This window comes from Oncorhynchus nerka, linkage group LG11, assembly GCF_034236695.1.
Source record: "Oncorhynchus nerka isolate Pitt River linkage group LG11, Oner_Uvic_2.0, whole genome shotgun sequence".
NCBI lineage: Eukaryota > Metazoa > Chordata > Actinopteri > Salmoniformes > Salmonidae > Oncorhynchus > Oncorhynchus nerka.
This window is the reverse complement of record NC_088406.1, coordinates 67,813,980-67,839,466: the sequence shown is the minus strand read 5'-3', so window position 1 is coordinate 67,839,466 and position 25,487 is coordinate 67,813,980. Positions and strand designations below refer to the sequence as shown.

Sequence of the window (25,487 nt, the reverse complement as noted above, 5' to 3'; positions counted from 1 at the left end):
TCTACTGTCTGTTTCTGGTTGTGGTTTAAAGGGTTGTTCCCCAACCCAGAGTTGTGGATGATGTCCCATCTATTGACCTCCACTATGCCGCCTCTGGTCCTGGCCTGCTCGGTCATCCCGGGCTCTTGGGTCTGGGAATCCAAGATGGCAGCCCATTCTCCTCTGTTGGCCTCCAGCCAACCACCGTTACAAAATAGGCTTTACAGGCATTGTAGAGGGAATAAGTTTTAAATCAGTTACCTGGTCAAGTTCATACATTATAATGTGTGTTTTTATATTTTAACATATTGATATAATTTTATGAATTTAGAAAATAAACAACCAAGTGCATCACTATTGCCATTGAAGATCTATTACTGTATGTAGGCTACATGTATTTCTCCCTTACCTTGCTCCCCCATCTTTGGTCCATCTTCTATTGTCTCCTCTTTGACCAGCAGCAGATCAGGCTTCCCATCCTCCATGTCTACTGACTGTAAGAGAGGATGTTGGATCGATCAAGAAATCTGATATGAGCACCCTGCTATGGAGCATCTTCTGATTGGGCAATGAGGGAGTGCTTTGAGTATTATGCAAACATGCTAGTTATTTTTCTCTCTGCATTGTTGGGAAGGACCCGTAAGTAAGCATTTCACTGTTAGTCTACATCTGTTGTTTACGAAGAGCGTGACAAATACAATTTGATTTGATTACTTGACACTTTAAGGATTTAATCATTCAATGGCATGGTCCCACACTTAAGACAAAATGAATCAAGATCTGGATGGACTCACCTCAGTGACACTCTGTGGGTTCAGGTCCCCTCAGAGTTCCCCAGACCCTCCCCACACCCCTCTTTCTTCACCAGCAGCACCTCTGGACCCTCCCCTCCTGGAAGAGGGAGGTGATACAGATTACACAGACATACACTCCCTCAGGTATGTACACACAGATAATAAACACACTTTCAACATGGAGTGTTTACCCATCCCCACTATGTTTGAGTCCTGTACTGTAGTTACAGAATGACTTCATTGTTTTTAAACCCATCATGGTGGACACAAATATAACGTTGTGGGTAAATATAAGTAGGCTATGTTAAGTAACCGTCAGACAAAAGTCTAAAAGTCTTCAAATGTAAAGTCCCATTTTGGCCTCCCGAGTGGCACAGTGCTAGAGGCGTCACTACAGACCCGGGTTCGATCCCGGGCTGTATCACAACCAGCCGTGATCGGGAGTCCTATAGGGTGGCGGACAATTGGCCCAGCGTCGTCCGGGTTAGAGAAGGATTTGGCCGGGGGGGCTTTACTTGGCTCATCGTGCTCTAGCGACTCCTTGTGGCGGGCCGGGCGCCTTCAGGCTGATCTCGGTTGTCAGTTTAACGGTATTTCCTCCGACACATTAGTGCAGCTGGCTTCCGGGTTAAGCGAGCGGGTGTTAAGAAGCGCAGTTTGGCGTGTCATGTTTCGGAGGGTGCATGAATCGACCTTTGCCTCCCGAGCCCGTTGGGAGCGATGAGACAAGATCAAAATTGGGGAGGAAGATAAATAAATAAAAAGGTCCCATTTTGTGTATATTGGTTATAAAGCGCTGTTGGGTGTATACAGAATAGGGTGAGATCAAATTTGATGTACAGTGAGATCAAAGTATTGGGGCAGTGACAATTCTGTTACGGCTCTGTACTCCAGCACTTTGGATTTGAAATGATGAAATGACAATGAAAGTGCAGAGCGACAGATTTAATTTGAGGGGATTTTCATCCGTTTAGAAATTACAGCACTGTTTGTACATAGTCCCCTCATTTTAAGGGACCAGATGTACTGGGACAAATTCACTTGTGTAATTTTTTACATTTGTACCATAGTCCTAGCACGCCATCCAGCCTGTGACTCTACAAACGTGTTGGATGCATTTGTTGTTTGTTTTGCTTGTTTTTCAAATTATTTTGTGCCCAGTAGAAATTAATGGTAAATAATGTATTGAGTCACTTTTATTGTAAATAAGAATAGAATGTTTCTAAACACTTCTACATTAATGTGGATGCTACCATAATTACAGACAGTACTGAATGAATATTGAATAATGATGAGTGATAAAGTTAGACGCATAAAATCATCTGAAACTCAACCAAAACAAACAGCAAATGCATCCAATCATTTTGTAGAGTCACACGCTTGGTGTACTTAATTTACCTTTATTCAACTAGGCAAGTCAGTTAGGAACAAATTCTTATTTTCAATGATGGCCTAGGGGAACAGTGGGTTAACTACCTGTTCAGGGGCAGAACGACAGAGCTGACGACCTTTTCAGCTCGGTGAATTGAACTTGCAACCTTTCGGTTACTTGTCCAACGCTCTAACCACTAGGCTACCCTGCCGACCCAATCAATGGCGTGCTAGGAGTATGGGACCAAAAACTAAATTTTTGACTACTTTAATACACTTAAGTGAATTTGACCCAATACTTTTGGTCCTTTAAAAAGGGGGGACTATGTACCAAATGTGTTGTAATTTCTAAAAGGTTATATCGATGAAAATACATACGCTGAAATAAAAGCTGACAGTCTACATATTAACCTCAGTCATTTTCAAATCCAAAGTGCTGAAGTACAGGGCCAAAACGAGTCTCAATGAAAGTCTAAGAATGAAAAGGCCCATTTTGTATTTATTAAATAAACAAGTTTTAAATACACCATATGAAAACCACACATACACTTGTCTAAACTAAAAATCTCCATGAATTTGATAAACCGCATAGATTTGACCATTAAAAGTATCTTGGGAAAGTAGATGAATGGAAGTAATGAGATCATCATATAGCCTACACAGTACAAACACAATATGTAACAGACATTTTAGGCTTATATATCACACAATGTCTGGATGAAATATTCTACCCAGGAATATTCTACACTGAAATCTGTTAATCTCTTTATTCCAAATGCATCTGTGGGTCTTTTCTGCTGACAACAATAAAAATACATCTTTGCTTTAATACAGGGTTTGAGCTAAACGTCAGAAGCTATCGAGTGTAATGGTTACTCTGCTGGTGTAGCTTGAGGTAGCTCCTCTCAAAAAAAAACTCTTCCTGCAGTGGGTACAGGCGAACAGCCTTTCTCCCGTGTGGACCTTCAGCTGCATTTTCACCTGGTTCTGGTGGGAGAACCTCTTCTCACACTGGGGGCAGCTGTAGGGTTGTGGACCCTATGGTGCCTCTTCAGACTGGATGAGTGGGAAAAGCGCATATGACACTGGGTACAGCTGAAGGGTTTCTCTCCTGTGTGGACCCTCTGGTGCCTCTTCAGGCTGCCAGCCTCAGCGAAGCGCATGTCACACTGGGTACAGCTGTATGGTTTCTCTCCTGTGTGGACCCTCTGGTGGATCTCCACCTTCTGGGAGCAGCTGAAGCCTTTGTTACAGAACATGCAGAGGAACCGTTTCTCTTTACTATTGTCCGATGTTGCTCCCCCTCCCTGAGCCTGGGCCCTAGTCCTGTCGTTTGAGTTCAGCACCTGATCAAAAAGGACGCAGCCTTGTGAATCAGAAGGTCCCATCAACGCAGACACTGGGTCACGATCCCTGAACACATTAAGATTTGTCTCTAAGCTTTCCCTGTAGTCTAAGAAGTCACTAGTGTTGCCCTGCGACTGTCCTCCTAAATGAGTCTGGTCTTCATTCCATGTCAGAGGAGCGTCATCCTCCACTTTCACAGTCACCTCATCTACGACCAGACCCTCCCCTTTCTTATCTAGAGACCCTTCAGAGTATACACTACTACTGTACTGGTTCCAGTCCTCTCTCATTAGATTAGTCTGTGTATCTAAGCCCACAGGCATGTCAGCAGGTATCATCTCTTTCTCTGCTGCATATGAACAGGATGGATCATTGCCAGTCTGTAACGCATCACCTGAGTCCTGATGGGACAGAACCTTCCTCGGGCTCAGGTTCCCATGAAGTAAATTCTCTGAGCGAGGAGCAGGACAGTCCAGTCGCAATAGCCCCGTTAAAGTCTCTGTTTCTGTGTCTGTCTCTGACTTGAGGGCGGCGTTCGGCGTGCCACTGACCTCCATGATGCTGCATCGGGTCCCGGGGGGCGCTGGGGTGGTGGTGGGGTTCTCCGTGGCTACAGGGGGCGTTCCAGCTGCTCCAAGCTGGATGTCTCTGCTTTGCCCTGGGTCTCCCTCTCCTTCAGACTTCTCAAGCTTGACCCCAGGACCTGCAGCTTCTGCAGACTGACACAAAAAGAGAGGAGGTTATTACCGGTACATGAGTTACATTGGATAACAATGTCCTAGGGAAGTCTCACAAGCTCCTCTATGGCAGATAAATTCAGATGTACTTGTAAGCAAGTGAATAGCTGAGGGGAGCCTTTCTGAAATAAACTGGCCACATTTAATGTACTGTAATTTTGATGTAATACTATTACACTAACCTCTATCATGATAAAGGTTCCACCCCCCTCATCAACAGTGATTGGTTGGTCATCTCTCCATGTATTGTGTCCCGCTGGCTTCACAAAGATCCTGTGGCCTCCAGTGAGATGTCCTTCCCCTGAGAGAGTGATTGGGGGAAAAGAGGTGGTTAAGTTAGGTACTGCCAATGCTCAAAGCTATATTGTACACTATTGACAGTTTTGACACAGAGTACAGTTACATACACACAATAATACAATAATGTGATTATTGTGGATAGTCAGATTTATGGAAGTTCAAAGAGAACATATAAATAAATTAAATAGCTCCCTCAAGATCATGACTTCTCTTGATCACGACATAAGTTATTTTGTCGAGATCACGAGATAATCAAAAGTACCACGCATTATCCATTCATTTGCTCAGATGCACAATAACCACTTCATCAAGAAGCCCTGTGGTTGCATTGATTGCAATGCGGGGCATTTAAGCCCTGAACAATGCCTGACGGGTGGCATTTAAGTCCTGAACAATGCCTGACAGGCAACACGGTCTCCCAGGCTGCACCGTCTCCCAGGCTGCATGTCACCCCCAAGACCACAGCCAATAGCATGCAAGGAACAATGCAGCTAACGTTTCTAGCCTTGGGAGCTAGCTAGTTAGCTAGCTACGTAGTCTTGTTAGCAACTCTGGTTGTTAGCTTGCATAACTGATATGTATATAATTATTAGCGGAAATAATGTTTTGTGGATAATATTTACATTTACAGTGGGTGAGCTCCATTCCTGAACGGCTGATCACATTCAAATTCAGCCTCAGAGGCTGATAAGTCAGGATGCTGCCTTGAAGGTTTCATAGGTAAGGCTCCTTGCAGGCAGATTAGCTGTCATAGTGCTTTACGGGCAGATGCATATCTGATCCAAGGGTTGAGCTCTATTTCTGGCAGGCTGATCAGATTACATAACAGCCTCAGAGGCTGATAAATCAGGATACTGCCTTGAAGGCTGTTTGATATGTAAAGCTCCTTGCAGACAGCCTACTAGACAGCATCCTGTCTTATCAGTGTCTGAGGCGGCTAATGAATCTGATCAGCCCGCCAGGAATAGAGCCCACCCAGTCTTGATCATATATATAATGCACTGACTGCTAGTCTGCCTGCAAAAAGCATCAGCAATAAAACTGCCTACAAGGTAGAATCCTGACTAATCTGCCTCAGACTGCTATTGAATCTGATCAGCCTGTCAGGAATGGAGCTCACCCACTGTAAATGTAAATATTATCCATAAAACAGGAAGTGTCCCTTACAATTATAAACATCAGTTATGCATGCAAACAACCAGCATATACAGTACCAGTCAAAAGTTGATGCACCTACTCATTCCAGGGTTTTTCTTTATTTGTACTATTTTCTACATTGTAGAATAATATTGAAGACATCAACTATGAAATAAGAAAAGAGAAACGACAGGCCATCATTTCTTTAAGACATGAAGGTGTGTCAATCCGGAAAATATCAAGAACTTTCTTCAAGTGCAGTCACAAAAAGCATCAAGCGCCATCATAAAACTGGTTCTCATGAGGACCGCCACAGGAAAGGAAGACCAAGAGTTACCTCTGCTGCAGAGGATAAATTCATTAGAGTTAACTGCAATTGAGATTGCAGCCCAAATAAATACTTCAGGGTTCAAGTAACAGACACATCTCAACGTCGTCTGTTCAGAGGAGACTTTGTGGATCAGGCCTTCATGGGTGAATTGCTGCAAAGAAACCCCTACTCAAGGACACCAATAAGAAGAGACTTGCTAGGGCCAAGAAACACGAGCAATATCTGGATATCTGTCCCTTGGTCTGATGAGTCAAAATCTGAGATTTTGGTTCCAACGGCTGTGTCTTTGTGAGACACAGAGTAGGTGAATGGATCTCGGCATGTGTGGTTCCCACCGTGAAGCATGGAGGAGGTGGTGTGTGCTTTGCTGGTGACACTGTCAGTGATTTATTTAGAATTCAAGGCACACTTAACCAGCATGGCTACCACAGTGATATGCCATCCCATCTTGTTTGTCCTTATTTTTTTTTTCAACAGAACAATGACCCAACACACCTCCAGGCTGTGTAAGTGTTATTTGAACAAGGAGGAGAGTGATGTAGTGCTGCTTCAGATGACCTGCCCTCCACAATCACCCGACTTCAACCCAATTAAGATGGTTTGGGATGAGTAGGACTGCAGAAGGAAGGGAAAGCAGCCAACATGTACTCAGCATATGTAGGAACTCCTTAAAGACTGTTGGAAAAGCATTCCAGGTGAAGCTGGTTGAGAAAATGCCAAGACTATGCAAAGCTGTCATCGAGGCAAAGGGTGGCTACTTTGAATTCTAACATATTAAATATATTTTGATTTGTTTAACACTTTCTTTGGTTACTACATGATTCCATGTGTTATTTCATAATTTGTCTTCGCTATTATTCTACAATGTAGAAAATAGTAAAAAATAAAGAAAATGAGGAATGAGTATGTGTGTCCAAATTTTTGACTGTTACTGTATAACAAGCTGTCTACCTAGCTAACAAGACTAGACAAGTTACACTGCCTTCAAAGTATTCACACCCCTTGACTTTTCCACATTTTGTTGTTACAGCCTGAATTTGAAATGGATTAAAATGTAGATATTTTTTGTCACCGGCCTACACATAATATCCCATAATGTCAAAGTGGAAGTGTTTTTCTAAAATATTTACTCATTAACAAAAATTGAAAAGCTGAAATGTCTTGAGTCATTAAGTATTCAACACCTTTGTTATGGCAAGCCTAAAAGAGTTCAGGAGTACAAATTTGCTTAACTTCTTATGGCTGGGGGCAGTATTGAGTAGCTTGAATGAATAAGGTGCCCAGAGTAAACTGCCTGCTACTCATGCCCAGTTGCTAATATATGCATATTGTTAGTAGATTTGGATAAAAAAACACTCTGAAGTTTCTAAAAGGGTTTGAATGATGTCTGTGAGTATAACAGAACTCATTTGGCAGGCAAAAACCTGAGACAGAAATCCAACCAGGAAGTGGGAAATCTGAGGTCTGTAGTTTTAACTCATTGCCTATGGAAGATACAGTGGGGTATTGGTCATATTGAACTTCCTAAGGCTTCCACTAGATGTCAACAGTCTTTAGAACCTTGTTTGGTGCTTCTACTGTGAAGGAGGGGGGAATGAGGGCTCTTTGAGTCAGGGGTCTGCCAGAGTGCCACAAGCTGGTCACGTGCACTCACGTGAGCGTTAGACCTGCGCTCCTTCACATTTCTACAGACAAAGGAATTCTCTGGTCGGAACATTATTGAAGATTTATGTTAAAAACATCCTAAAGATTGATTATATACTTCATTTGACATGTTTCTACGAACTGTAATATGACTTTGTCTGAACTTTCGCATGGACTTGCCCGCACGTCGAGAGTTTGGATTGTGTACTGAACGCGTGAACAAAAAGGAGGTATTTGGACATCAATGATGGACTTTATGGAACAAATCAAACATTTATTGTGGAACTGGGATTCCTGGGAGTGCATTCTGATAAAGATCATCAAAGATAAGTGAATATTTATAATGCTATTCTGACAGCTGTTGACTCCACAACATGGCGGATATCTTTATGGCTTGTTTGGGCTCTGAGCACTGTACTCAGATTGTAGCATGGTGTGCTTTTTCTGTAAAGTTTTTTTGAAATCTGACACAGTGGTTGCATTAAGGAGAAGTTGATCTAAAGTTCCATGCATAACTTGTATTTTCATCAACATTTATGATGAGTATTTCTGTAAATTGATGTGGCTCTCTGCAAAATCACTGGATGTTTTGGAAGCGAAACATTACTGAACGTAACGCGCCAAAGTAAACTGAGATTTTTGGATATAAATATGAACTTTATCGAACAAAACATACATGTATTGTGTAACATGAAGTATGTATTGTGTAACATGAAGTCCTATGAGTGTCATCTGATGAAGATCATCAAAGGTTAGTGATTAATTTTCTCTCTATTTCTACTTTTTGTGACTCCTCTCTTTGGCTGGAAAATGGCTGTGTTTTTCTGTGAATAGGTGCAGACCTAACAATCGTTTGGTGTGCTTTCGTCGTAAAGCCTTTTTGAAATCGAACACTGTGGTGGGATTAACAACAGGTTTATCTTTAAAATGGTGTAAAATACTTGTATGTCTGAGGAATTTTAATTATGAGATTTCTGTTGTTTTGAATTTGGCGCCCTGCACTTTCACTGGCTGTTGTCATATCGATCCTGTTAACGGGATCGCAGCCATAAGTTTAACAAGTAACAAGTTTTTTAACATGATTTTTCAATGACTACCTCCTCTCTGTACCCCACACATACAGATAATTGTACGGTCCCTCAGTCGAGCAGTGAATTTCAAACACAGATTCAACCACAAAGACCAGAGAGGTTTTCCAATGCATTACAAAGAAGGGCACCTATTGGTAGATAAAATTAAATGAAAAAAGCAGACATTGAATATCCCTTTGAGCATGGTGAAGTTATTAATTACACTTTGGATGATGTATCAATACACCCAGTCACGACAAAGATACAGGCTTCCTTCCTAACTCAGTTGCCGGAGAGGAAGGATACTGCTCATGGATTTCTGAAGGCTCTGTAGCTGTGTTGTTGCTTGCATGCGATTGACTGTGGTCTTGGGGGGGGGGGGGGGACACAGCCTGGGGGAACGAGCTCTTTCAGGGCTTAAATGCCCCACGAGGGTTTAGATGCCCCAAGAGCTCTTAGCTCAAGGTAAGGGACATTTAGCTTGCTAACATTCTAACTTGTAAACTGATAATAAGCTCCAAACACAAATGAAAGCATGATGTTAGCATGAAATGTACCATCCCTTAGTGTAGCAATCAACAAAAACATATGGGCTGATCCACCGTGGGCTCAGCCATACTGTCAATCTATCATCAATGCGTCCACTCCTATTTATTGTTTCTCGTGATCTCTACAAAGCAACTTTGAGATAAATAAGTTGTGATCGACATAGCGAGGGAATTATTTCTTTATAAATCCAATCTGGACTACAGTACAGATTAATATAAGAGTTTGATTAAACATTTACATGTTTTGCAAGAACAACGCTTTCCCTAATAATCCTCTATATATGGATGGACACATCTGATATCAGGCTACATGATGAATGCAGAAAATTGCCAATCAAAATAAAACGTTCTACCACAGGACCATGTTCTTTTTGGGAAGGATCTTTGATTCAGAGTTCGGCCATGAAAAGTTTGAAACATGAAAACTACATTCCGTAGAACTCACGCCTCCAATACACAGACATTGCCATCGCGTTTTGGGACAACAGAAGTACATTCACTCCCATTGGAACGCAGCGTTTGCCCTCACAGCATTGCTGTTGCGGAGTGTTCTGTGTGGTGCATACATTGGATATCTTCAACATATGCATCATATTGTATGCATAGACTTGACAGAACTAGTAGGAACAGGTGAATGTTGAACTTTTGTTGCACACATAACCAGGAAAAAATGTTGGATTGCACAATGAATAAGTTTGAAAGCAGAGTTACGCAAATTGATGCAATGACGTTGTCCGTCAAGCTTCACTTCACTTGCGCAAAAGAGGGACGCTCTCTCGGCTGGTGCTAGCACATGGCAGATCAAATACAAAGCTGAAACGCAGATTTAGGTGTTTATATGCTCTAATAATATAAAAAATTGCAAAAAAAACCAAAAGGTTATTTTAATTGCCGTATGATTCATTCGATGTGGACATTATGCTGATTAAGATAAACAGTGTGTTTACATGATTATTGAATAATCGGCCAACTGCCATAATCAGTTTAATATCGAATTATTACTGTGCATGTCAACGTACTCACTGTCTGGGATTGGCAAGTATGAAACATTACATCACTTTTTGATGTACTATTTATAGATCGATTGGTTATGTTCCATGTGTCATAATGGTAAATGCAGCAAATAATCTGGTTGGAATATGATGGTGTCTTTGCAAAATAGCTAAATAAATCAGTGGAATTATAGCATACTATCCAAAAATGGACCAAGACCCAATTCTGGTTAACACATCTGAATTCACACATGCGCAGACGGAAAGGGTCGATAGGCCCCGCAGCCTCAGCTTCCTGTAAAATGTACCTCTTGCAATTCCTCTGTATCGGTCGAGGATCTTGACATTACTGGGAAGGACACGCTCCTGTGCCACCTTCAGTTCCAATAGTTGTAGTTTCCTCCGCAATGTCCTGTTTTCTTTCTGGCTTTGAGTTACTTCCAAACGAAGCACTGCATAGTCGTCATCTACGAGTTTACAAATCTCTGCCACGGCTGCATTCGCTAGCACCTCCATAATGGAGGCTATTTGAGTGTGAAACACCATACAATTAGCCATTGTTAGCAACTATCTAGCGTTACCTAGATAACATATCAACCAAGTCCCATCTCCAACGCGAATTATGGGCTAAGTATGTGATGATGTGCAGTGAAATGGTGTTAATAAACGTCTAAATAATAACACAAAACGCTGACGTGGATAATGTTCTCGGTCAGTTCTCTTCTTTGGTATTACGGCGGTTTGTAAACAATTATTAGAGGTGCATACCGCCACCTACTGTACAGGGTGGTAACCCATAGGGAAAAAATATAAATTTTAGGAAAGGGGGGGACTACATAGTGCAAAAACACAAAAATAGACCCATAAAAAAAATACTTAATGTTCTTTGGCATGCAGATCACTGACAACCGGAAATGGTCAATCCACACACAGTGTGGTGTTGCACCTTTTCAACCTCATGAGGCAGGCCCCTAAAATGCACCATTGAGAGCATCCTGTCAGGTTCTATCTCCGCCTGGTATGGCAATTGCACCATCCGCAACCGCAGGGCTCTCTAGAAGGTGGTGCGGTTAGCCCCTCGCATCACTAGGGGCACACTGCCTGCCCTCCAGAACATCTACAGCACACGGTGTCACAGGAAGGCCAAGAAGAGCATCAAGGACCTCAGCCATCCAAGCCACGGCCTGTTCACTAGCTACCATCTAAACGGTGGAGACAGTACAGATGCATCAAAGCTGGGACCGAGAGACTGAAAAACAGCTTCCATCTCCAGGCCATCCGACTGTTAAATAGTCACCAAAGGGTATGGTTAAATGAAAAAGGTATTCACACTGTTCTTTGAAATAGGGTAGTGCTTATTACATTACACATCAAAACACCTATGAAAAGTTTCTTTAAAGCTGAGAGCAGACTGGTTTAGAAAGAACAGTGTTAGCAAGAATAGAGTAGAAAATAATAGAATGACTTTAAGGTTACACAGGAAGGAGAAGCTCTTGTAACATAGTTTGCACTTGAAGGGCTTCTCCTTGATGTGAACAGTCTGGTGCTCCCTCAAATAGTTTGCCCTAGCGAAGCGCTTCCCACACGTTGGGCAGGTGTACGGCTTGTCTGCGTCTGTCCTAATGCTCGGCCTCCCATGTTATGACCCAATGACAACAGATGAGGTAGAAACAGGAGTCTTTGAGCTCCGTCCTTGACCTCTAGCCATTGTTTGGGTGTTGTTGGGATTGTGTGCTGTGTTATAGGCTAGGTACCTCTTGTGGTGAATGCCTATCCTGACCCTGTCTGTATTGGTGGGGTAACCATGATGTAACTGAGGAAGGTTAGACCTAGGTCCAGGTCTTCTATTAACCCATTCACCAGGTATTAGGTGACATCCTGGAGAAGACAGACTTCCCATTGGTCTCCCACCACTCTCTGTGAAGGCTGAAGCTTAGGGTCACCTGCTCTGTTCATCATGGATACTGTGGTGTTCATATCATAGGAACATGAGGGTATATCTCTATGAGCCCTAGGCCCTGCTTCATCCCTGCACTGAGACTGTGAAGAGAAGGGTCTGGGCTGCAGACTGGATCCCTGACTGGAGCTTCTGTCTCTCTGATGACCACCAGGACTGAGGTTGTTCAGTCCACCAGTCCACTCGGGAAGGAAGAGTGAAAGGAAGAGTGAAGGCTCCTGATTCGGAGCCAGGGTTTGTGACCAGCCGCTTCAGAGGTCCAGTCTCTACCGCCAGCAACACTAGATATCAGCAGGTCCTCATTGACTGCAAACACTAATTTTACAGAAGACCATATAAAGGTTAATATAAGAAACTCTTTGCTGTACACACAGAAACAAAATGTTTTTAATCACAGTCAAGCCCATCTCCATCTCTAAGCCATTGGAGTTTCTAAAAAAATGTCCATAACTGTTTATTCAATAATTAAGTATAATGTTTTGGTTCGGTTGAGATAAGGGAAACTCAGACCCTGCAATGTACAAAAATAACCAAGTCGGTCAGCACAGAGTAAATGTTGTATTTAATTTCAACAAAATGGTCATACACATGCATAGCGTGAAGTACAGTACTTTTACTGCACAAAACAATACATGAAGAGTTGAATAACTTTTCTCAATATGATAACACTTTACTTTTTCAGTAACCAAGTGGCTGCGTTTCCAGATTTTCTGGAACCCAACTTGCTGTTGCTAAAAATACAGAGATTTCTGCGCATGCGGGGATCTACTAGCCTTCTTTCAGTTGCTGCTCAGTGCCGAGTTATTCTGTGACTCCACTGCCGCTTGTACACAAAACAGTTAGAACAATCAGTTATTTGTCTTTAACAGTCGTCTAGCAATGTTCTTCTTTCATCATCATTACAAACAATGGCTAAACAGGAGGCAGACTCCTGGTTATATGGCAGCATGACTATAAAGATTATAGCATCACATCAAACGCAAATTGTTTTGTCCCAATGCAATGTGTAGACTGTCTTGTCTGAGACTATTGCTACAGCAATATCCAATACACCGGACAGAGAAAGATGTAGCCTTCAAATTTATGCAGCCTACTCGATCACTTTTTATAGCTACTGTTTACAGGCCTCCTGGGCCATATACAGCGTTCCTCATGGAGTACCCTGAATTCCTATCGGACCTTGTACTTCTCCTGTCCTATTCGGTGTCCTGTGTGAATCTAAGTGTGCGTTCTCTAATTCTCTCTTTCCCTCTCTCGGAGGACCTGAGCCCTAGGACCATGCCCCAGGACTACCTGACATGATGACTCCTTGCTGTCCCCAGTCCACTTGGCCGTGCTGCTGCTCCAGTTTCAACTGTTCTGCCTTATTATTATTCGACCATGCTGGTCATTTATGAACATTTGAACATCTTGGCCATGTTCTGTTATAATCTCCACCCGGCACAGCCAGAAGAGGTCTGGCCACCCCACATAGCCTGGTTCCTCTCTAGGTTTCTTCCTAGGGTTTGGCCTTTCTAGGGAGTTTTTCCTAGCCACCGTGCTTCTACACCTGCATTGCTTGCTGTTTGGGGTTTTAGGCTGGGTTTCTGTACAGCACCTTGAGATATCAGCTGATGTACGAAGGGCTATATAAATTAATTTGATTTGAAACATAATTGGAAAGTTCATTCAAATCGCAGCTGTTCAGACATATGAGGCAAAGACCGGCTAGATTATCATATCGCTCAAATTGGTTTTGGGTCCAGAAGAGGGTGACTAAATAGAGAAACGTGAACATGAGTAAATAACACATGCGCAGAATGTAATTTGGATCCTCAGATTTGAGAAAGACCTTTCCAGAGGGGTTAAGCGGGGATGAAAACTCCATATTCGTAGCCTCTGCCTTCCTGTACATTTGGTACTCTCGCTTTGAAAGCATACTTCGGAAAAGGTTCAACATTACATCACTCATCTTCATGTCAAGTAAACATGAATTAAGGCACTATCATTTCCGCATTATAACAGGACAAGGTTGTCACCTTTCATCAGAGAAGCATTTTTACAGACGCCATCACACCAACCATGCCTCATCATACTCATTCTTTCCTCAGTTCACCTCATCCAGTTCCCTACTACATCCATAACCAACAGAATTAACTACAAACAAACTATCTAGTACTACATAACATGTTATACTATACATGGGCCATGTGCATTTTCTGCTGGTCTTTCCTGAGATAGCTCCTCTCTGAGAAACTCATTGCGTACAGATGATTGGCCCCTCTCCCATGTGGACCTTCAAGTGCATCTTCAGATGGTGCTGGTGGGAGAACCTTTTGTCACACTGGGGGCAGCTATTTGGTTTCTCCCCTGTGTGGACCCTCTGGTGCCTCTTCAAGCTGGACGAGTGGGAGAAACTGACCCGGCACAGGTGGCAGCTGAAAGGTTTCTCCCCTGTGTGGACCCTCTGGTGCCTCTTCAGGTGACAAGCTTCAGCAAAGCGCATCTGACAATGGGTACAGCCAAATGGTTTCTCTCCTGTGTGCATCCTCTTATGGATCTCCACCTGTTTGGGGAAACTGAAGGCTTTCCCACAGAATGAACAAGAGAAGCGCTTATCTTTGCCATTAGATCTGCTGATAGCATTGCTACTACTGTCATTTGTTAATGGGATTGTATAGCCATTTATTGTTGAGGGACTGACATTGTCTGAAGTCTGGTTTAACATAAGGAGAGGAGGACGAAGGTCAGGCAGTGTCTGTGTTGTTGCAGGGTCCATGTTCCAGTTGATAGATCCTATAGAAGGCAGGCTGAAGGCAGCAACTGTTAGGGGGTTAACCTGAGGCACCATCAGTCTCTCTGAATCACAACTATAGGAGCAGGACGGAGCATAGCAAGCCAAATCTGTGTCTGTTCTCTCCCGCTGCATATGGACACCTCCCCGTCCCTGTAGATCAAATCTACGCCTCTCCCTGGTCTCAGACAGTCTGTTGTCATGGAGACTTTGTTCGGTCATTGTTCTGTGTTCGACTGTCTGTTTCTGGTTGTGGTTAACAGTGTTGTTCCCCAGCCCAGAGTTGAAGACGCTGTCCCATCCACTAACCTCCACTATGTCACCAGTAATCCTGGCCTGCTCAGTGATATCCTCCCCCAGGCCCTTGGCTGCACCCGTCTGGGTATGGGAATCAAAGATGGCCGCCCAGTCTCCTCTGTTAGCCTCCAGCCAACCACCTGCAGGAAGAGGTTAGAAAATAGACTTTGAGTTGTCGTCAATTACCTGGTCAAGTTCATACATTAATGTGTGTTTTTGTATGTAAACATAAGTTGCATGGATTTCATTTAATGAATGAAGAAAATTCCTGTTGAAGATCTATTACTGTATGTAGGCTATATGTATTTCTCCCTTACTTGGCGCCCCCATCTTTAGTCCACTAAGCAGATCAATGCTCTCTGGTCCATCTTCTATGGTCTCCTTTTTGACTAGCAGCAGACCAGGTTTCCCATCCTCCATGTCTACTGACTGTAAGAGATACAGAGTGAGAGGATGTTGGATCAAGAAATCTGATATGAGCACCCTGCTATGGAGCATCTTCTGATTAGGCAATGAGGGATTGCTATAAGTATTATGCAAACTTGTTGGTTGATGTGACACAATGCAAATTATGTGTTAGTTGATTTGATTACTTGACACTTTAATGGTGTGATAATTGAAAGGCATGGTCCCATACTTAAAGCAAAAATAATCAAGACCAGGGCCAGTATCCAGAGTATAAGTGCTGATCAAGGATCAGTTCCCTACCGGTCTATATAGTCTTATTCATTATGATCTAAAAGGCAAAACCGATTCTAGATTAGCATTGCTGCTTTTTTGAAAACAGGCCCTGACCTAATACTATTCAGCCAGTAGTTCACAGTGGGCTAACCTCAGTGAGACTATGTGTGGTCCTGTGCTGCTCAGCTGGTTGCTCTGTGGGTTCAGGAGGTGTAGTCTGGTTGTCCTCTACGACCATGGTCCCCTCAGGGTTCCCCAGACCTTCCTCACACCCCTCCTCCTTCACCAGCAGCACCTCTGGACCCTCCTCCTGGAAGAGACAGGTGATACAGATTACACAGACATACACTCCCTCAGGTACGTACACACACAGAGAAACACACTTTCAACATCCCCACTACATTTGAGTCCTATACTGCAGTTATAGAATTAATTCATTATTTTTTAAACCCATCATGTTGTGGGTAAAAATAAATCAGCTGAAGCCTGGTAAAGATCCATCCAGTCCTGCTAGTTATAGACCTATTTGCACTTACATAAAATCTCTGCAAACTAATGGAAAAGTTGATTGTGGGTAGATTGTTGTATTATCTGGAACATAGGGATCTAAGTCCATCTCAAAGTGGATTCAGAAAATAAGGACTATCCTTCATGTATTGGTTACAATTAGTACTGCAGTGACCAAAGCTTTGGCAATGAAGGAAGTGATGTCTATTGTATATTTTGACATAGAAAAAGCATTTGATACAATGTGGAGGGAAGGGCTACTGGTTAAATTGAATGTGTGTATAGGTGAGAGAATGTACAACTGGATTATGGATTTGCTTGATCGAACCTTCCAGGTCAGGTTGGGATCGGAGTTATCAGGAGAATATGAGGTGGAAAATGGAACTCCACAGGGTAGCACCATTAGTCCCACCTTATTCACGGTGATACAGGGTATAGGGGCGGCCTTATATGCAGATGATGGTGCCATTGTAATAGATAAAAGGCAACGATCTGTTTTAGCAGTAGAGGAATGATCCTTATCATGGGGTTTGAAGTTATCTGTATTCAAATCTTGTTTGCTAACAAATGTCAGTGTTTGATTATATGGACAATAATTGAAAAGGGTAACATAATTTAAGTATTTGGGGCTATGGTTTGATGAAAAGCTTACTTGGAGAGAGACGTCATTTTACATGTATTGAGACTAAATGTAAGAAAGTATTCAATCTTATGAGGACAATAGTTGTGCATGACTGGGGGGCAGACAGGCAATCTTTTGGCCCAGAGATTGGGAAAATGGTTGAATATGGACTCAGGGACCTTGTTATTGGGCCATCTGTGGCAATAGGAAATGTGCCACTGTGGTTTTATACAAGAACATACAGTATGTTGATCTTAGCCTAATCCAACGGTTCCCAAACTCAGTCCTCTGGACCCCAAAGAGTGCACAATTTGGTTTTTGCTGTAGCACTACACTAAGCCTACTGGATGACAAATTGTTTTTAAACAAGACAGAAGAAATCACTTTTTCCTACATAACATAGGTACAGCATATCCCATTATTGTATGGGACACTTAAATGTGCCTTAAGAGGCCATGCAATTCAACAAAAAAAATTTTAGTTCAAGAGTTCATCTGAAAAAGGAAATAGAGGAACTAATAGTAGAGATAGATAGCTATAAAAACAGTACCATAGATGCTCAGAGTAAGTTAGAGGAAAAACAAAAATAAATGGAGGAACGTATTCAAGAAAGACCAAGTGTAATATATTATAAAAATAAACTGAACTGGATGGAATATCGGGAAAAATGCACCAAATAACATTACCTTACGACATTGAAATGCTACCAAAACTGTTTTATAGAAACTTGTTACAAATAACGTCCTCAATGACTCACCAACAATATTTTAAGAGGAAGCAAAGTACTTAAAGCATATGTTTCCATTTCAGTCTCCTCCATTTCCACTAAAGGAAGTTAATTGTAAGATGTGTTTTCTATTATTGGATACAAAATTAACAGTTATACAGAAAGACTAATGTGAAGGCCTAATTAGAGGAGGAACTTCTAGATGCAATTAAAGTCTCAAGTCTGGGAAAACTCCATGGCTGGATGACTTACCCATTGAAGTATATCCCCCCAAAAATGGATTTACTCCAAGGTCCGTTATTAACATGTTTTGACCACTCCTATAAAGACTACCAGAAACTCTGCAAGAAGGTCTTATTTGACTATTACTGAAACAGGACCTAGATGGTGAATATAAAGATTGAGTCCACCTAAAAAACTGGAGACACCTTACACTCGAGTGTTGTGATGAGAAAATCCTAGCAAATGCATAGCGCATAGAATTTAAAAAAGGTTGTAGGATATTATTCAACCTAATTAGACAGGTGTTTTACATGGACAATTACAATGGAAATAATATACAGTGCATTTGGAATGTATTCAGACCACGACTTTCTCCACATGTTGTTACTTTATAGCCTTTTTCTAAAATGGATTAAAATGGGTTTTTCCCCCTGATCAATCTACACGCAAAAACGGGTTTTTAGAAAAAAAAGTATCACATTTACATATGTATTCAGACCCTTTTTGCTTTGTTGAATCACCCTTGGCAGTGATTACAGCCTCGAGTCTTCTTGGTTATGACACTACAAGCCTTGCACACCTGTATTTGGGGAGTTTCTCCCATTCTTCTCTGCAGATCCTCTCAATTTGTCAGGTTGTATGCATCGCTGCACAGCTATTTTCAGGTCTCTCCAGAGAATGATCGGGTTGAAGTCCGGATTCTGGCTGGGCCACTCAAGGACATTCAAAGACTTGTCCCGAAGCCACTCCTATATGGTCTTGGCTGTGTGCTTAGGGTTGTTGTCCTGTTGGAAGGTGAACCTTCGCCCAAGTCTGGAGCAGGTTTTCATCAAGGATCTCTCTGTACTCTGCTCCGTTCATCTCTCCCCTCAATCCTGACTAGTCTCCCAGTCCCTGCCTTTGAAAAACATGGTGAAGCTGCCACCACCATGCTTCACCGTGGGGATGTGCCAGGTTTCCTCCAGATGTGACGCTTGACATTGAGGCCAAAGAGTTCAATCTTGGTTTCATCAGACCAGAGAATCTTGTTTCTCATGGTCCGAGAGTCCTTAGGTGCCTTTTGGCAAACTCTAAGCGGGCTGTCATGTGCCTTTTAATGAGGAGTGGCTTCCGTCTGGCCACTCTACCATAAAGGCCTGATTTGGTGGAGTGCTGCAGAGATCGTTGTCCTTCTGGAAGATTCTCCCATCTCCACAAAGGAACTCTAAAGCTCTGTCAGTGACCATCGGGTTCTTGGTCACCACCCTGACCAAGGCCTTTCTCCCCCAATTGCTCAGTTTTGCCGGGAAGTCAGCTCTCGGAAGAGTCTTGGTGGTTCTAAACTTCTTTCATTTAAGAACAATGGAGGCCACTGTGTTCTTGGACCGTCAATGCTGCAGACATTTTTTGGTACCTTTCCCCAGATCTGTGCCTTGACAAAATCCTGTCTCGGAGCTCTACGGACAATTCCTTCAACCTCAGTGCATGTCAGAGCAAAAACCAAGCCATATCAACTGTGGGACCTTATATAGACAGGTGTGTGCCGTTCCAAATAATGTCCAATCAATTGAATTTACCACAGGTGGACTCCAATCAAGTTGTAGAAACATCAAGAATGATCAGGCAGGCTGAAACAGGCTGAAACAGGATACACCTGATCTCAATTGAGTCTCATAGCAAAGGGTCTGAATACTTATGTAAATAAGGTATCGGTTTTACATTTTTAATATGTGCAAAAACATCTAAAAACCTGTTTCGCTTTGTCATTATGGGGTATTGTGTGTAGGTTGATGGGAAAAAATTTTTAAAATCGATTTTAGAATAAGGCTGTAACGTAACAAAATGTGAAAAATCAAGGGGTCTGAATACTTTCCTAATGCACTGTAAGTCAAGTACTGGAAACAATAGAACACTATGACAAATCGGGGGAAAGGCCTTTGATAAAGTACGACTGGAATTTATATATAAATGCCTGGACTATTTTAATTTAGGAGAATCTCTTATAAAATGGGTTAAAGCTCTTCCAACAAACTATTGATGTATGCACCTCGCATTGTGCACGCGGGAGCATTGTCATGCTGAAACAGGAAAGGGTCTTCCCCAAATTGTTGCCACAAAGTTGGAAGCAAAGAATCATCTAGAATGTCAATGTATGCTGTGGCGTTAAGATTTCCCTACACTGGAACTAATAGGCCTCGCTGGAACCATGGTAAACAGCCCCAGAGCATTTATTCATCCTCCTAACTTCACAGTTGGCACTATGCATTGGGGCAAGTAGCGTTCTTCTTGCATCCACCAAACCCAGATTAATCCATCAAACTGTCAGATGGTGAAGTGTGATTCATCACTCCAGAGAACGCGTTTCCACTGCTCCAGAGTCCAATGGCGGCAAGTTTTACACCACGTTATGACACAATAACTGTGAGATCTCTGAAACATGATAACAAAGATGCATTTATTGACCAATTGAGTAAAGTTAACTGGGACCCAGTACTTACATGTCTAGATATGGATTATAAAATGAGAAGGAAAAAAAAAGAAGATTTTTGTTGTTGTGTGGTTTTGTTATAAATAAACAGGATAGAACTATTTGAACAAATGTTTCTTAAGCGTGTGGATACTTTGCCTCAATGGAAAACTGTTAGAATTAAAGAACTGAACCTTGAATGAATCAGGAAATCATTAAGGCCATTAAATGAAGAAATACTTATTTTCAAGAATATAACAGTACCGAAAATGAAGAGGCTCTCAATAGACACAAAACCCTAAGGAACAAATCTAGTCAGATGAGGTCAAATTGGTGAAAATAGGAAGTTGTGGCAGTCACTAAACATAGCTACAGGGAAGAATGCAAATTGTAAAAGCATTGGTCTGGAGGTCAATGGGGAAATACAATTTGACAAGGAAGTGGTAGCTGATAGTTTCAATACCTTTTTCACAACAGTTGCCACACATTTGGTTGAGAAGCTACCTGATTGTACTGGAGTGTCTGGTTATGGTCAGGTTTGGACACTACAGACGTTTTTGTGAGAAAACCGATTTGAGAGATGTCTCATGGTCTAACAAACACTGCTGTAGCTCGGCCACCTTCCACCGCAGATACGAAAGGCTGCTATTGGCGGATGCGGTGGATTGCGACGCAGCCCATACACTAAAAATACGATGTCTCTAACTTATACAGATTTTGATGGGGATATTTTTGAATGCTAATTTAATTTCCACGCGGGCATCAACACTAGGGGTCGAGCATTTTAAGCTGCTCGGCTGGCTATCCGTTGGGAACAAAAAGAGTACTATTAATTCAACTTGGTCTGGTCCACAACATTATCCCAGACTCAGCCCCCAGGACCCTATCCAACTAGCCAGATAATAATATTCATTGTTAACATTATATCTGGTAAGAACACATTTGTATATACTGGCGCTGTTGAATGGAACTAACTACCACAGCAACTCAGCCATACCAATCATAACCACCTTTTACAAAAATGTCAAAAGCTGGCTAATGAGTAACTCTTTTTTTTGTCTGTATCTCTGTAATGTGTTGGTATCTGTATTTTTTCATATTTTTTATTTTTTAAATGAGCCTATAATGCAAATAAGTCCCAAACTTGATTTTGCAATCCCAGTAACATTGAAAAACATATATTTGTACTGTGTTTTTTTATATTTTTTACCATCAAATCAATCGGAGTTGAGGATAAGGCAATACATAAAAGACCGTAAATACACAACCGCATACAGTATTTAGCCATGGAGCATGTTCTGATTGGCCAAGTGAGGGGTCAAACCTTGACACTCCTACAACTTATTTATTCATCAAAACTCAGCCCTTTTGCGCCACCACTAGCTACTGCAACCACAATTATCACTGTGAAAATAGCAAATATTTTTTAGACACAACCCTGGACCTATTGCGTTACCGCCAGGGCTAAGATTTATCATTGCATTAGGTTTGTTATTATAGAGTCTTTAGAATGAAGTCCCATTTTGTTTTTATTAAACATAAGTGTTAAGTGTTAGATACGCCATATGAAAAACACACGTACACGCCTCAACAAAAAAAGTCAGCATGAACTTGATAAACTGCATTCATTTTCTCATAAAAGGTGTCTTGGGAAATGTTGTGAACATCATATATCCTACACAGTATATACACAATATGTAACAGACTTTTTAGGCTTATATATCACACAATGTCTGGATGCAGTATTCTACCCAGGAATATTCAACACTGAAATCTGTTACTCTGGTTATTTCAAATGCACCTGGGGATCTTTTCTGCTGAAAACAATAAATTCATTTTTGTCTTTAATGCAGGGGTTGATCTAAATGTCAGAAGCTATCGAGCGGAATGGTTACTTTTGATGTTATAGAGTGGAATGGTTTTTCTGCTGGTGTCTCCTGAGGTAGCTCCTTTCTGAGAACCTCTTCCCGCAGTGCGTACAGGCGAACGGCCTCTCTCCTGTGTGGACCTTCAGGTGGTCCTGGCGGGAGAACCTCTTCTCACACTGTGGGCAGCTGTAGGATTTCTCCCCTGTGTGGACCCTCTGTTGGATCTCCACCTTCTGGGGGGTGCTGAAGCCTTTGTTACAGAACATGCAGAGGAACCGTTTCTCTTTACTATTGCCTGATGTGGCTCCCCCTCCCTGAGCCTGGGCTCTAGACCTGTCGTTTGAGTTCAATACCAGATCGAAAAGGACGCTGCCCTGTAAATCGGAAAACCCCATTGACGTAGACACTGGGTCGCGATCCCTGAACGCATGTAAAGAGGAGTGGGTGGCAATATTTAGATTTGTCTCTAAGCTTCCCCTGTAATCTAATAAATCTCTGCCCTGTGAGTTTCTGTCTCCTAGGTGACTTTCTGCATTCCATGTGGGAGGAACATCGCCCTCCACTTTTACAGTTACCTCATCTACAACAATAATCTCCCCTTTCTTATCTAGGCACCCTTCAGAGTATACACTACTACTGTACGGGTTCCAGTCCCCTCTAGACAGATCAGTCTGGGTCTCTTAACCCAAGGGCATGTGGCCCGGGTCCATCTCTGTAGCGTAAGAACAATAGGGATCATTACCGCCAGTGTTTAATGCATCACTATAGCCATCCTCACAGGTATGGACCATCCTTTGGCTCTGATGAAATACCGGTAAATACTCCAAGCCGGGAGCAGGAGCACAGCCCAGTCTCCCTAAGACCAGTCTCTCTGGGTCTGATCAGTGGTCAGATCCTGTGTGTAAGAGCCTGTGTGTTAAAGTGTCTGTCTCTGACTTGAGGACAGTGTTCGGATTTCCACTGACCTCCGTGATGCTGCGTTGGGTCCTGGGAGGTGCTGGGGCGGTGACCTCCGTGGCTACAGAGGGCTCTCCTGCCACTCCAGTCTGGATGTCTCTGCTGTGCCGTGGGTCCACCTCTCCTTCAGACCTCTCCTGCTTGACCCCAGGACCTGCAGCTTCTCCATCTGCAGACTGACACAAGAAGAGAGGAGGCTATTATCAGTACATGTGTTGAATTGGATAACAATGTCGTAGGGAATTCTCACAAGCTCCCCTATGGCAGATATATTAGGATGTAAATGTAAGCAAGTGAATAGCTGAGGAGAGCCTTTCTGTTATAAACCGTCCACATTTGATTTACAAAGTAACTCATTTTTAATGCAACACTATTGCACTAACTTCTATCACGATAATGTGCTGGGTTGAGGTTCCAGTCCCCTCATCAACAGTGATTGGTTGGTCATCTCTCCATGTATTGTGTCCTGCTGGCTTCACAAAGCTCCTGTGGCCTCCAGTGAGATGTCCTTCCCCTGAGAGTGATTGGGGGGGAAAGAGGTGGTTAGATTAGCTACAGTCAATGCAACGGTATATTGTACACTATAGACACTGTCTCGAATTGGCAAGGGTGTAAGGTAACACTTCTCATAACTTACTGATATACTATTTATAGATTGATGTATTATGTTCCATGCATCACAATAAGTAAATAATTGAATACATAATAAGAAATGCAGTAAATCAAGAATCTGGTTAGAATTTTGTTGTGGGTCATCTTTTATATGATGCATAGGTTACAATGAGGCCACAACAAGGAATACTCTGGTTGATGCTGTTTATTACCTTCCTCCAGTAAGATATTCACACTGTGCTGTGTGAGTTTAGTAGCAACTAGCTAAGGGTATACCGGTTCGTTAGTATGTGTTAGAATGCTTAGCTTTGGCACAAGATAAACAGTGCTTCAATCCCGTTTCGTTAACCATCAAGCAAATGAAGACAATCACCAGACGCATGCCCACTATATATGAAATAACCATGAACAATAGTAGCCAATAGGATTACAGGGGGCGTGCCAACACACGGTGAGCACAATAGGATCTCTATGGTTTGTTTGAGTTGCAATGACTGTACAATACCTACACTATGATTTTGGCTCTTCTTTGCACAAGATAGCCAAGTAAATCAGGAGAATTATTGCATACAAAAACTGACCAAGACCCACATCTGGGTGACACCTCAACATATGTGCAGAGGCGAACGGGTCGACAGGCACTGAGAAGAACCGCGACAGGCCGTGCGGCATCGGCCTGCAAAATGTACCTCTTGCCATTACTCTGTATCTGTCGACGATCTTGACACTACTGGGACGACTGGTGAGGACGCGATCTCGCATTGTCCTCTCTGCGCGCTCCCGTGACACCTTCAGTTCCAGTAGATGTAGTTTCCTCCGCAATACCCTGTTTTCTTTCTGGCTTTGAGTTACTTCTAAACGAAACACTGCATAGTCGTCGTCTACGAGTTTACAGATCTCAGCTACAGCTGTATTCGCTAGCACCTCCATAATGGAGGCTATTTGAGTGTGAAAACCCACACAGTCAGCCATTGTTAGCAGCTAGCTAGTTTTACCTAGATAACATATATCAACCAAGTCTTGTCTCCAACGGGAATTACAGACTACATGGTTTAAGTATGTGTTATTGAACGTATAAATAACGATAAAAAAAGCTGACGTGGAAATGGTTCTTGGACTTCTTTGTTATCACGGGGTTCCACATTTTGTTTGTGCATGCCGCCACCTACTGTACGGGAGTGTGTGGTCGACCACGTTATATTTTGTGATACAAAATTAAAAGGGGTACATTTTAATGCACCACCAACTAACATTACACCTATATAGTATTTAATGAATAAACACCACCCCATTTCACTACTTTGACCCCAACTGATCCTACAACAGGCCAACGGCCTGGGGAGGACATGACTCATTTAACACCTTGTCTCTTTTGCTGTAAAACCTTGTACACCCAAGTACTTCTCTGCAGCTGCCACCACAACAGCTATTTTCTGTGATTTACGTGCCATTACCGTGGCACAGTTGATAACCATGGCAATGAACGCTAAGAAGCCAACCTTACCAAAGCACAAATTCATATCACTATGTATTGGCCTACTACTCACACCTGACCCATCATCCACTAC

General features: G+C 42.4%; 2 protein-coding genes across 2 annotated transcripts; both read right to left on the bottom strand.

The window, feature by feature from the left end:
* Window positions 1–2,623: 2,623 nt before the first annotated feature.
* On the bottom strand, window positions 2,624–10,973 carry LOC115137409 (zinc finger and BTB domain-containing protein 18-like). Its single transcript, XM_029673726.2, has 3 exons — window positions 10,559–10,973; window positions 4,411–4,529; window positions 2,624–4,210 (listed from the first exon to the last, which is right to left on the bottom strand). The coding sequence occupies exons 1-3, from the start codon at window positions 10,806–10,808 to the stop codon at window positions 3,122–3,124; spliced, it is 1,458 nt and encodes a 485-aa protein (XP_029529586.2). The 5' UTR covers window positions 10,809–10,973; the 3' UTR covers window positions 2,624–3,121.
* Window positions 10,974–12,745: 1,772 nt separating this feature from the next.
* On the bottom strand, window positions 12,746–25,053 carry LOC115137559 (uncharacterized). Its single transcript, XM_065024868.1, has 6 exons — window positions 24,609–25,053; window positions 23,691–23,821; window positions 23,316–23,483; window positions 16,110–16,268; window positions 15,595–15,706; window positions 12,746–15,417 (listed from the first exon to the last, which is right to left on the bottom strand). Exons 1-6 carry the CDS (start codon window positions 24,889–24,891, stop codon window positions 14,444–14,446), a joined length of 1,827 nt encoding a protein of 608 aa, XP_064880940.1. The 5' UTR covers window positions 24,892–25,053; the 3' UTR covers window positions 12,746–14,443.
* Window positions 25,054–25,487: the final 434 nt, after the last annotated feature.